Source organism: Salmo salar, chromosome 25 (genome assembly GCF_965601325.2).
Source record: "Salmo salar chromosome 25, fSalSal1, whole genome shotgun sequence".
NCBI lineage: Eukaryota > Metazoa > Chordata > Actinopteri > Salmoniformes > Salmonidae > Salmo > Salmo salar.
This window is the reverse complement of record NC_138315.1, coordinates 54,877,756-54,890,000: the sequence shown is the minus strand read 5'-3', so window position 1 is coordinate 54,890,000 and position 12,245 is coordinate 54,877,756. Positions and strand designations below refer to the sequence as shown.

Sequence of the window (12,245 nt, the reverse complement as noted above, 5' to 3'; positions counted from 1 at the left end):
ACGTGTTAGATAGGCCCTGGACGGGGGCCCTGGCTGTTGTGCACCTCGTCGCTTGGCACTGGGAAAGTCAGTCTAAAGCCCTGCAGATAATGTTGTATTTATCATTATCCTGCAAAATGGCTCAGTTTATGGCTATTTGGTCCATATTGCCCAGCTATAGTGTAAATATGTTATATTCTAGGTGAGTGTGGAGCAGGACTCTGTGAACATCTCTGGCCAGTCCAACATGATTTAGTATTGATAATGTATGGATAATGTATTGATAATGCATTATATTCTAGGTGAGTGTGGAGCAGGATGGTGTAAACATCTCTGGCCAGTCCAACATGATTTAGTATTGATAATGTATGGATAATGCATTATATTCTAGGTGAGCGTGGAGCAGGATGGTGTGAACATCTCTGGCCAGTCCAACATGATTTAGTATTGATAATGTATGGATAATGTATGGATAATGTATTGATAATACATTATATTCTAGGTGAGCGTGGAGCAGGATGGTGTGAACATCTCTGGCCAGTCCAACATGATTTAGTATTGATAATGTATGGATAATGTATGGATAATGCATTATATTCTAGGTGAGTGTGGAGCAGGACTCTGAACATCTCTGGCCAGTCCAACATGATTTAGTATTGATAATGTATGGATAATGTATTGATAATGCATTATATTCTAGGTGAGCGTGGAGCAGGATGGTGTGAACATCTCTGGCCAGTCCAACATGATTTAGTATTGATAATGTATGGATAATGCATTATATTCTAGGTGAGCGTGGAGCAGGATGGTGTGAACATCTCTGGCCAGTCCAACATGATTTAGTATTGATAATGTATTGATAATGCATTATATTCTAGGTGAGCGTGGAGCAGGACTCTGTGAACATCTCTGGCCAGTCCAACATGATTTAGTATTGATAATGTATGGATAATGTATTGATAATGCATTATATTCTAGGTGAGCGTGGAGCAGGACTCTGAACATCTCTGGCCAGTCCAACATGAATAAATGTTTTGTTATAGATCATGTGTACAAGGCCTTCAGAAAGTATTCACATCCCTTGACTTTTTCCACATTTTGTTGTTACAGCCTGAATTTAAAATGGATTAAATTAAATGTTGTCACTGGCCTCTACACACAATACCCCATAATGTGAAAGTAGAGTTATGTTTTTAGTAATGTTTACAAATTAATAAACAATGAAAAGCTGAAATGTCTTGAATCAGTAAGGTTTCAACCCCTTTGTTATGGCCTAAATAACTTCAGGAGTAAAAATGTGCTGAACCAGTCACATGATGAACTGTACTCACTCTGTGTTCAATAATAGTGTTTAACATGATTTGTGAATGACTACCTCATCTCTGTACCTCCACACATACAATTATCTGGAAGGTCCCTCAGTCGAGCAGTGAATTTCAAACACAGATTCAACCACAAAGACCAGGGAGGTTTTCCAATGCCTCGCAAAGAAGGGCACCTATTGGTAGATAAAAATAGCAGACATTGAATATCCCTTTGAGCAAGGTGGATTGGATACACTTTGGATGGTGTATCAATACACCCAGTCACTACAAAGATACAGGTGTCCTTCCTAACTCAGTTGCCGGAGAGGAAGGAAACTGTAGCTCAGTTGGTAGAGCATGGTGTTTGCAACGCCAGGGTTGTGGGTTCGATTCCCACGGGGGGCCAGCACAGGGAAGAAAAAAAAGAAATGTGTATGAAATGTCTGTATTCACTACTGTAAGTCGCTCTGGATAAGAGCGTCTGCTAAATGACTAAAAGGTAAATGTAAAAAATGAAACCACTCCGGGATTTTACCATGAGGCCAATGGTGACTTTAAAACAGAGTTTAATGGCTGTGATGGGAGAAAACAGAGGATGGATCAACAACATTGTAGTTACGCCACAATACTAACCTAAATGACAGAGAAAAAAGGAAGTCTGTACAGAATAAAAATATTCCAAAACATGCATCCTGTTTGCAACAAGGCACTAAAGTAAAACTGCAAAGATATGAACTTTATGTCCTGAATAAAAAAGTTTTATGTTTGGGGGCAAATCCAACACATCAGTTGGTACCATGCTTCATATTTTCAAGCATGGTGGTGGTTGCATTATGTTATGGGTATGTTTGTCATTGGCAAGGACTAGGGAGATTTTTAGGATAAAAATAAATGGAAGAGAGCTAAGCACAGGAAAAATCCTACAGTAAAACCTGGTTCATTCTGCGCTCCAACAAACACTGGGAGACTAATTCACCTTTCAGCAGGACAATAACCTAAAACACAAGGCCAAATCTACACTGGAGATGAATTCACCTTTCAGCAGGACAATAACCTAAAACACAAGGCCAAATCTACACTGGAGATGAATTCACCTTTCAGCAGGACAATAACCTAAAACACAAGGCCAAATCTACACTGGAGAGGAATTCACCTTTCAGCAGGACAATAACCTAAAACACAAGGCCAAATCTACACTGGAGAGGAATTCACCTTTCAGCAGGACAATAACCTACAACACAAGGCCAAATCTACACTGGAGATGAATTCACCTTTCAGCAGGACAATAACCTAAAACACAAGGCCAAATCTACACTGGGAGATGAATTCACCTTTCAGCAGGACAATAACCTAAAACACAAGGCCAAATCTACACTGGGAGATGAATTCACCTTTCAGCAGGACAATAACCTAAAACACAAGGCCAAATCTACACTGGAGTTGATTGCCAAGATGACTTTGAATGTTCCTGAGTTGTCTAGTTACGGTTTAGACTTAAACTGGCGTGAAAATCTATGGCAAGACTTCAAAATGGCAGCCTAGCAATGATCAACAACTTGACAGAGTTTGAATAATATTTTGAAGAATGTGCAAATATAGTGCAATCCAGATATTTAAAGCTCTTCGAGCCTTACCCAGAAAGACTCACAGCTGTAATCGCTGCCAAAGGTGATTCTAACAGGTACTGACTCAGGGGTAGGAATAATTATGTAAATTAGAGATTTGGGGATTTGTTTTTCAATACATTTACAAAAATAAAAGATTTTTTCACTTTGTCATTATGAAGTATTGTGTGTCGACGGTTGTAACACAACAAAATGTGTAAGTCGAGAGGTATAAATACATGATCTACTGCACCTTCAGAAAGGATGTTATATTCTATTGTGTGAGTGTGGTGCAGGACTCTGAACATCTCTGGCCAGTCCAACATGATTTAGTATTGATAATGTATGGATAATGTATTGATCATGTATTGTATGTTATATTGTATTGTAGGTGAGTGTGGTGCAGGACTCGGTGAACATCTCTGGCCAGTCCAACATTAACATGCTGAAGGTCCCAGAGTGCCAGCTGTCAGATGACCTGGGGAACCTGTGGCAGTGTTCCCGCTTCACTGACTGTTCCCTCTATGTGGGAGGGCAGGAGTTCAAGGCTCACAAATCCATCCTGGCAGGTAACACTACATTACTACTACTACATTACTACTACATTACTACACCACTACTACTACATTACTACTACTACATTACTACACTACTAAACTACCACTACTACACTACTGCTACATTACTACTACTACTACTACAAAACTACTACATTACTACTACATTACTACTACTACACCACTAATACCTCTCTACCACTACCAGCCGCCTCTCTACCACTACACTACTAAACTACTACTACATTACTACTACTACTACACCACTAATACCTCTCTACCGCTACCAGCCCCCTCTCTACCACTACACTACTAAACTACTACTACATTACTACTACTACTACATTACTGCTACATTACTACTACATCACTAATACCTCTCTACCGCTACCAGCCCCCTCTCTACCGCTACCAGCCCCCTCTCTACCGCTACCAGCCCCCTCTCTACCGCTACCAGCCCCCTCTCTACCGCTACCAGCCCCCTCTCTACCGCTACCAGCCCCCTCTCTACCGCTACCAGCCCCCTCTCTACCGCTACCAGCCCCCTCTCTACCACTACACTACTAAACTACTACTACATTACTACTACTACACTACTAATACCTCTCTACCGCTACCAGCCCCCTCCCTCTCTACCGCTACACTACTACATTACTACTACTACATTACTACTACACTACTAATACCTCTCTACCACTACCAGCCCCCTCCCTCTCTACCGCTACCAGCCCCCTCCCTCTCTACCGCTACCAGCCCCCTCTCTACCACTACCAGCCCCCTCCCTCTCTACCACTACCAGCCCCCACCCTCTCTACCGCTACCAGCCCCCTCCCTCTCTACCACTACCAGCCCCCTCCCTCTCTACCGCTACCAGCCCCCTCCCTCTCTACCGCTACCAGCCCCCTCCCTCTCTACCACTACCAGCCCCCTCCCTCTCTACCGCTACCAGCCCCCTCCCTCTCTACCGCTACCAGCCCCCTCCCTCTCTACCGCTACCAGCCCCCTCCCTCTCTACCGCTACCAGCCCCCTCCCTCTCTACCGCTACCAGCCCCCTCTCTACCACTACCAGCCCCCTCCCTCTCTACCGCTACCAGCCCCCTCCCTCTCTACCGCTACCAGCCCCCTCTCTACCACTACCAGCCCCCTCCCTCTCTACCGCTACCAGCCCCCTCCCTCTCTACCGCTACCAGCCCCCTCCCTCTCTACCGCTACCAGCCCCCTCCCTCTCTACCGCTACCAGCCCCCTCCCTCTCTACCGCTACCAGCCCCCTCCCTCTCTACCGCTACCAGCCCCCTCCCTCTCTACCGCTACCAGCCCCCTCCCTCTCTACCGCTACCAGCCCCCTCCCTCTCTACCGCTACCAGCCCCCTCCCTCTCTACCACTACACTACTACTACACTACTAATACCTCTCTACCACTACCAGCCCCCACCCTCTCTGCCGCTACCAGCCCCCTGGTTTTAACCCTGTAACACCTGGTTGTAATCCTGCGGGTCTCTCCAGCCCTCCTAGCTGTGCAGACTGCAGGCTATAGATAGATAGATTCCTTCACCCTGTGACTTTGTGCTTCAGACACAGCAGCAGTTTGGTTAACAATGCCTTGAATCAGCACAGACGCTAATGTTGTTGTTCCCTTCTATTGACAGCGAGATCTCCCGTCTTTAGCGCCATGTTCGAACATGAAATGGAGGAGAGTAAAAAGGTGTGTTTCACTGAGATCTTCAGATATGAACACATGGTGTTGTACTGCTGCCACTTTATTTCTCATAGTAACACAATGATACTGTGTCCTGTCTCAGAACCGTGTGGACATCAGTGATGTGGAGCCAGACGTGTTTAAGGAGATGATGGGATTCATCTACACAGGGAAAGCTCCCAACCTGGACAAGATGGCCGACAACCTGCTGGCAGCTGCTGACAAAGTGAGACTGACCCAATATAACGCAGCCAGTCCACATTGTTACTAATAACAGGGTTACAGTGGCCTGTTGGCATACGGCTAACGACTCGTTTCAAATGATTGAATTTTAATCCAAATTGTTTAAAAATGTCATCTGCATGGTTGGGGTGTTTTTAAAAATGTTTAGTCAGAGCTAGATTGACATGGGGACTGTAACCCTATTGGCCAACCCCCAATCTCTCTCAACTCTATTGGTCAACCCCCAATCTCTCTCAACCCTATTAGTCAACCCCCAACCTCTCTCAACCCTATTGGCCAATCCCCAATCTCTCTCTCTCTCTCTCTCTCTCTCTCTCTCTCTCTCTCTCTCTCTCTCTCTCTCTCTCTCTCTCTCTCTGTAGGAGGATAGGTTGTTGTCTCTCTCTCTCTTTCTAACCCTAACCCTCTCTCTCTCTTTCTCTCTAACCCTAACCCTAACCCTAAACCCTAATGAATCCCAACCCCTGACCCCAACCCCAATGAATCCTGACCCCAACTCCTGACCCCAACCCTAATGAATCCTGACCCCAACCCTAATGAATCCTGACCCCAACCCCTGACCCCAACCCTAATGAATCCTGACCCCAACCCTAATGAATCCTGACCCCAACCCTAATGAATCCTGACCCCAACCCCTGACCCCAACCTTAATGAATCCTGACCCCAACCCTAATGAATCCTGACCCCAACCTTAATGAATCCTGACCCCAACCCTAATGAATCCTGACCCCAACCTTAATGAATCCTGACCCCAACCCTAATGAATCCTGACCCCAACCCCTGACCCCAACCTTAATGAATCCTGACCCCAACCTTAATGAATCCTGACCCCAACCCTAATGAATCCTGACCCTGACCCCAACCCTAATGAATCCTGACCCCAACCTTAATGAATCCTGACCCCAACCCTAATGAATCCTGACCCCAACCCTAATGAATCCTGACCCTGACCCCAACCCTAATGAATCCTGACCCCAACCCTAATGAATCCTGACCCCATCCCTGACCCCAATCTTAATGAATCCTGACCCCAACCTTAATGAATCCTGACCCCAACCTTAATGAATCCTGACCCCAACCCTAATGAATCCTGACCCTGACCCCAACCCTAATGAATCCTGACCCCAACCCTAATGAATCCTGACCCTGACCCCAACCCTAATGAATCCTGACCCCAACCCTAATTCATCCTGACCCTGACCCTAATGAATCCTGACCCCAACCCTAATGAATCCTGACCCTGACCCCAACCCTAATGAATCCTGACCCCAACCCTAATGAATCCTGACCCCAACCCTAATGAATCCTGACCCCGACCCTAATGAATCCTGACCCCAACCCTAATGAATCCTGACCCCAACCTTAATGAATCCTGACCCCAACCCTAATGAATCCTGACCCTGACCCCAACCTTAATGAATCCTGACCCCAACCCTAATGAATCCTGACCCTGACCCCAACCCTAATGAATCCTGACCCCAACCCTAATTAATCCTAACCCTCTCTCTCTTTCCTCCAGTATGCCTTGGAGCGTTTAAAGGTGATGTGTGAAGAGGCTCTGTGCAACAGCCTCTCTGTGGAGAACGTGGCTGATACCCTCATCCTGGCGGATTTACACAGTGCCGAGCAGCTCAAAGCACAAGCCATAGATTTTATCAACAGGCAAGTATCTGTAGAAAGCCCCAGTGATGAATCCCTCCTGCCAGCCGTGTTTTCCTTCTCTCAGCGCTGCTCTGTTATCTCCTACAGGTGCAGTGTCCTCCGACAGCTGGGCTGTAAAGATGGGAAAAACTGGAATAGCAAGTATGTAACTATCTGATATGTGACACCAGATTAATAACAAACTCTTATCTCTCCCAAAGAGATGCATTAGAATTCATTGTTTTAGCCACAGAGCCAGGGAGGATGGAGCCAGCAGGGCTAGTATGGGGCTGATCCATGTTATTAATACACTCTCTTACCTGGATAAGCTTTGTGCGCTGTTCTACAATATGAAATGAACATTTTGTGTGATGTAGTGTGTTAAAGGACACCTTGAGTCATCTCAGTTTTCATAGAGGAGGATGTCTGTTTTAATTAGTTCAGTATTACTGGTGATCTGCTGTCAGGACGAAAGGAGTTTGAATAAGAAGGCACTACTACTACTACTACTACTACTACTACTACTACTACTACTACTACTACTACTACTACTACTACTACTACTACTGCTGCTACTACTATTACTACTATTACTACTACTGCTGCTACTACTACTACTACTGCTGCTACTACTACTACTACTAGTACTACTAGTACTACTACTACTACTGCTGCTGCTACTACTACTACTACTAGTACTACTAGTACTACTAGTACTACTAGTACTACTACTACTGCTGCTACTACTACTACTACTACTACTATTACTACTACTACTACTACCACCACCACCACCACTGTTGCAGCCCTTTGTCTGAAACACTTCTTCATATCTCTCTGTGTATACTGGACAACAATAGAAACACAACATGCAACAATTTCAAAGATTTTAATGACTTACAGTTCATATAAGGAAATCAGTCAATGTAAATAAATTCATTAGGTCCTAATCTATGGATTTCACATGACTGGGAATACAGACATGCATCTGTTGGTCACAGATACCTTAAATAAAAGGTAGGGACGTGGATCAGAGAACCAGTCAGTATCTGGTGTGACCACCATTTACCTCATGCGGGGTGATGACATCTCCTTCACATAGAGTTGATCAGGCTGTTGATTGGTGGAATGTCGTCCCACTCCTCTTGAATGGCTGTGCGAAGTTGCTGGATATTGGCGTGAACTGAAATATTCTGTCGATCCAGAGCATCCCGAACATGCTCAATGGGTGACATGTCTGGTGAGTATGCAAGCCATGGAAGAACTGGGACATTTTCAGCTTCCAGGAATTGTGTACAGATCCTTGTGACATGGGGCTGTACATTATCATGCTGAAACATGAGGTGATGGTGGCGGATGAATGGCACGACAATGGGCCTCAGGATCTCGTCACGGTATCTCTGTGCATTCAAATTACCATCAATAAAATGCAATTGTGTTGTCTGCATCTTATACCTGCCCACACCATGGGGCATCTCTGTTCACAACGTAGACAAACCGCTCGCCTGAGGCGATACTCTGTCTGGCATCTGCCTGGTACAGTTGAAACCAGGATTCATCCATGAAGCGCACACTTCGGTAGCGTACCAGTGGTCATCGAAGGTGAGCATTTACCCACTGAAGTCCGAACTGCAGTCAGGTCGACCCTGGTGAGGACGAACGAGTATACAGAATTTTTATTTTTATTTTTTTTCACCTTTTATTTAACCAGGTAGGCTAGTTGAGAACAAGTTCTCATTTACAACTGCGACCTGGTCAAGATAAAGCAAAGTAGTGCGATACAAACAACAACACAGTTACAGATGGAATAAACAAAACATGCAGTCAATAATACAGTAGATGAGCTTCCCTGAGACGGTTTCTGACAGTTTGTGCAGAAATTCTTCAGATGTGCAAACCCACAGTTTCATCAGCTGTCTGGGTGGCTGGTGTCCGATGATCCCGCAGGTGAAAAGGCCGGATGTGGGGGTCCTGAGCTGGCGTCGTTACACCTGGTCTACGGTTGGACATGCTGCCTAATTCTCTAAAATGACGTTTGAAGGTGGTTTATGGTAGAGAAATGAACATTCTATTATTTGGGAGCAACTCTGGTGGACATTCCTGCAGGCAGCATGCCAATTGCTGCTCCCTCAAGATTTGAGACATCTGTGGCATTGTGTTGTGTGACAAAACGGCACATTTTCGAGTGGCCTTTAATTGTCCCCGGCACACCTGTGTAATGATCATGCCGTTTTAATCAGCTTGTTGATATGCCACACCTGTCAGGTGGATGGATTATCTTGGCAGAGGAGAAACGCTCACTAACAGGATGTGCGCAACATTTGAGAGAAATAAGCTTTTTGTGTGTATGGAACATTTCTGGAATATTTTACTTAAGCTCATGAAACCAACACTTTACATGTTGCATTTTTATATATAAATATATCTCTGTACTTATGTATTTATTCTGTCATTTCAGTCCTGAATTGGTTTCAGATGTTTGGTTGTTAACTTCGTGTGTGTGTGTGGTTGTATTTCAGTCATGCCACGGACATAATGGAGACGGCAGGCTGGAAGTCAATGATCCAGTCCCACCCTCACTTAGTGGCCGAGGCCTTCAGAGCCCTGGCATCGGCACAGTGCCCGCCCTTCGGCCTGCCGCGGAAACGCCTAAAACAGTCCTGACTGCTACAGCCCTCTGATCCAGACTGAGAGCTGAGACAGCATGGAGACCCCCACCCGAGCAGGGATGAACAGAGCTGGGAGGCTAACTGGCTGGGAGGCTAACTGGCTGGGAGGCTAACTGGCTGGGAGGCTAACTGGCTCCAACTGGTGGAAAGAAACGTTTGGTTTTGGTCCTCAAGTTTTGTCTGCTATTTTTCTGTCATTTCAAATGGCCTTAATCTATCTGCCATTGGAGCTGATCTACTGTGTTCTCCCTATTTGACTCTGTACCTGCCCCCGTCCCACAGACCAGGCTGCCCTGTCCCAGGCTGCCCCCGTCCTGCCCCCGTCCCACAGACCAGGCTGCCCCGTCCCAGGCTGCCCCCGTCCCACAGACCAGGCTGCCCCGTCCTGCCCCCGTCCCACAGACCAGGCTGCCCCGTCCTGCCCCCGTCCCACAGACCAGGCTGCCCCGTCCTGCCCCCGTCCCACAGACCAGGCTGCCCCGTCCTGCCCCCGTCCCACAGACCAGGCTGCCCTGTCCCAGGCTGCCCCCGTCCCACAGACCAGGCTGCCCCCGTCCTGCCCCCATCCCACAGACCAGGCTGCCCCGTCCCAGGCTGCCCCCGTCCCACAGACCAGGCTGCCCCGGTCCCACAGACCAGGCTGCCCCCGTCCTACAGACCAGGCTGCCCCGGTCCCAGGCTGCCCCCGTCCCACAGACCAGGCTGACCCGGTCCCAGGCTGCCCCTGTCCCACAGACCAGGCTGCCCCCGTCCCACAGACCAGGCTGACCCGGTCCCAGGCTGCCCCCGTCCCACAGACCAGGCTGCCCCGGTCCCAGGCTGCCCCCGTCCCACAGACCAGGCTGACCCGGTCCCAGGCTGCCCCTGTCCCACAGACCAGGCTGCCCCCGTCCTACAGACCAGGCTGACCCGGTCCCAGGCTGCCCCCGTCCCACAGACCAGGCTGCCCCGGTCCCAGGCTGCCCCCGTCCCACAGACCAGGCTGCCCCCGTCCCACAGACCAGGCTGCCCCCGTCCCACAGACCAGGCTGCCCCGGTCCCAGGCTGCCCCCGTCCCACAGACCAGGCTGCCCCCGTCCCACAGACCAGGCTGCCCCGGTCCCAGGCTGCCCCCGTCCCACAGACCAGGCTGCCCCGGTCCCAGGCTGCCCCCGTCCCACAGACCAGGCTGCCCCCGTCCCACAGACCAGGCTGACCCGGTCCCAGGCTGCCTCCAGATTGCACTAGTTCCCATAGTAATTTTGATATGGAGTTCTATAGGGACGTGTTAAGGGTTTGATTCATGGGAAATATTATATATTTGTAATGTTTAGCCCATTTTGTGACTAGACATTAAAGCGTGAACACTTTCAGTGCAAGGTCAATTCTTTACACTTTTTAAAAGATGAGTATGCCCCATATTGATGGCACCATTTCTATGTAAATGACCGTTCAACCATCTTCAGAAGACCAGGTTTTAAAGCAAGTCTGTTCTATTTTCTGGCATTACGAGACCCTGTGTTGATGCTGTTATTGTATGTGAGACAAACATGTCTATACTCTCTGTCTCTGAACTAGTCACACTATTGGACGAATAGGAAAGGCAATTTCCCCAGACATTTTCCCATTGGACGATCAGTTATGCAAAGCCCAACCCAGTGTCTTCAGACAGTGTTCATACCCCTCGACTTATTCCACATGTTACAGGCTGCATTCAACATGGATTAAATCAATTGTTTTTTTCCCCCTTACCCATCTAGTCACAATACCCCATAATAACAAAGTGAAAATATGTTTTTAGAAATGTTTGCAAATGTATTAAATGAAATATGGAAATATATAATTTACATAAGTATTCACACCCCTGAATCAATACTTTGAAGAAGCACCTTTCAGTATGTCTGGGTCAGATTGGAGTCGTCTTGGGGATGTCTGGGTCAGATTGGAGTCGTCTTGGGGATGTCTGGGTCAGATTGGAGTCGTCTTGGGGATGTCTGGGTCAGATTGGAGTCGTCTTGGGGATGTCTGGGTCAGATTGGAGTCGTCTTGGGGATGTCTGGGTCAGATTGGAGTCGTCTTGGGGATGTCTGGGTCAGCTTGGAGTCGTCTTGGGGATGTCTGGGTCAGATTGGAGTCGTCTTCAGTATGTCTGGGTCAGATTGGAGTCGTCTTGGGGATGTCTGGGTCAGATTGGAGTCGTCTTGGGGATGTCTGGGTCAGCTTGGAGTCGTCTTGGGGATGTCTGGGTCAGCTTGGAGTCGTCTTGGGGATGTCTGGGTCAGCTTGGAGTCGTCTTGGGGATGTCTGGGTCAGATTGGAGTCGTCTTGATTTGGGGATTTGCTCTCATTATTCTTTGCACATTTTCTCAAGCTCTTAAATTAGATGGGGAGTGGTGGTGAACAGCAATCTTCAGATTTTCAAGTCTAGGCTTTGGCTCGGCCACTGACGGACTTTCACATTCTTGTTCTGAAGCCATTCCAGTGTTGCTTTGGCTGTGTGCTTGAGGTCATTGTCCTGTTGGAACATAGACTGGGGGCGAAGATTTAAGGTCTTTTGCGATCTGAAACAGG

General features: G+C 47.5%; 1 protein-coding gene across 2 annotated transcripts in view; it reads left to right on the top strand.

Moving 5' to 3' along the window:
* Positions 1-11,047, top strand: part of LOC106591786 (speckle-type POZ protein-like A) — a 39,722-nt gene extending 28,675 nt beyond the window's left edge. For both annotated transcript variants that reach the window (XM_045707360.2, XM_045707361.2), the window contains exons 7-12: positions 3,279-3,456; positions 5,093-5,148; positions 5,246-5,368; positions 6,905-7,047; positions 7,135-7,188; positions 9,546-11,047. In XM_045707360.2, coding sequence (XP_045563316.1) covers positions 3,279-3,456; positions 5,093-5,148; positions 5,246-5,368; positions 6,905-7,047; positions 7,135-7,188; positions 9,546-9,690 — 699 coding nt within the window. In that variant the 3' untranslated portion in view covers positions 9,691-11,047. The remainder of the gene's footprint in view (positions 1-3,278; positions 3,457-5,092; positions 5,149-5,245; positions 5,369-6,904; positions 7,048-7,134; positions 7,189-9,545) is intronic.
* The last annotated feature ends 1,198 nt before the right edge of the window (positions 11,048-12,245 follow it).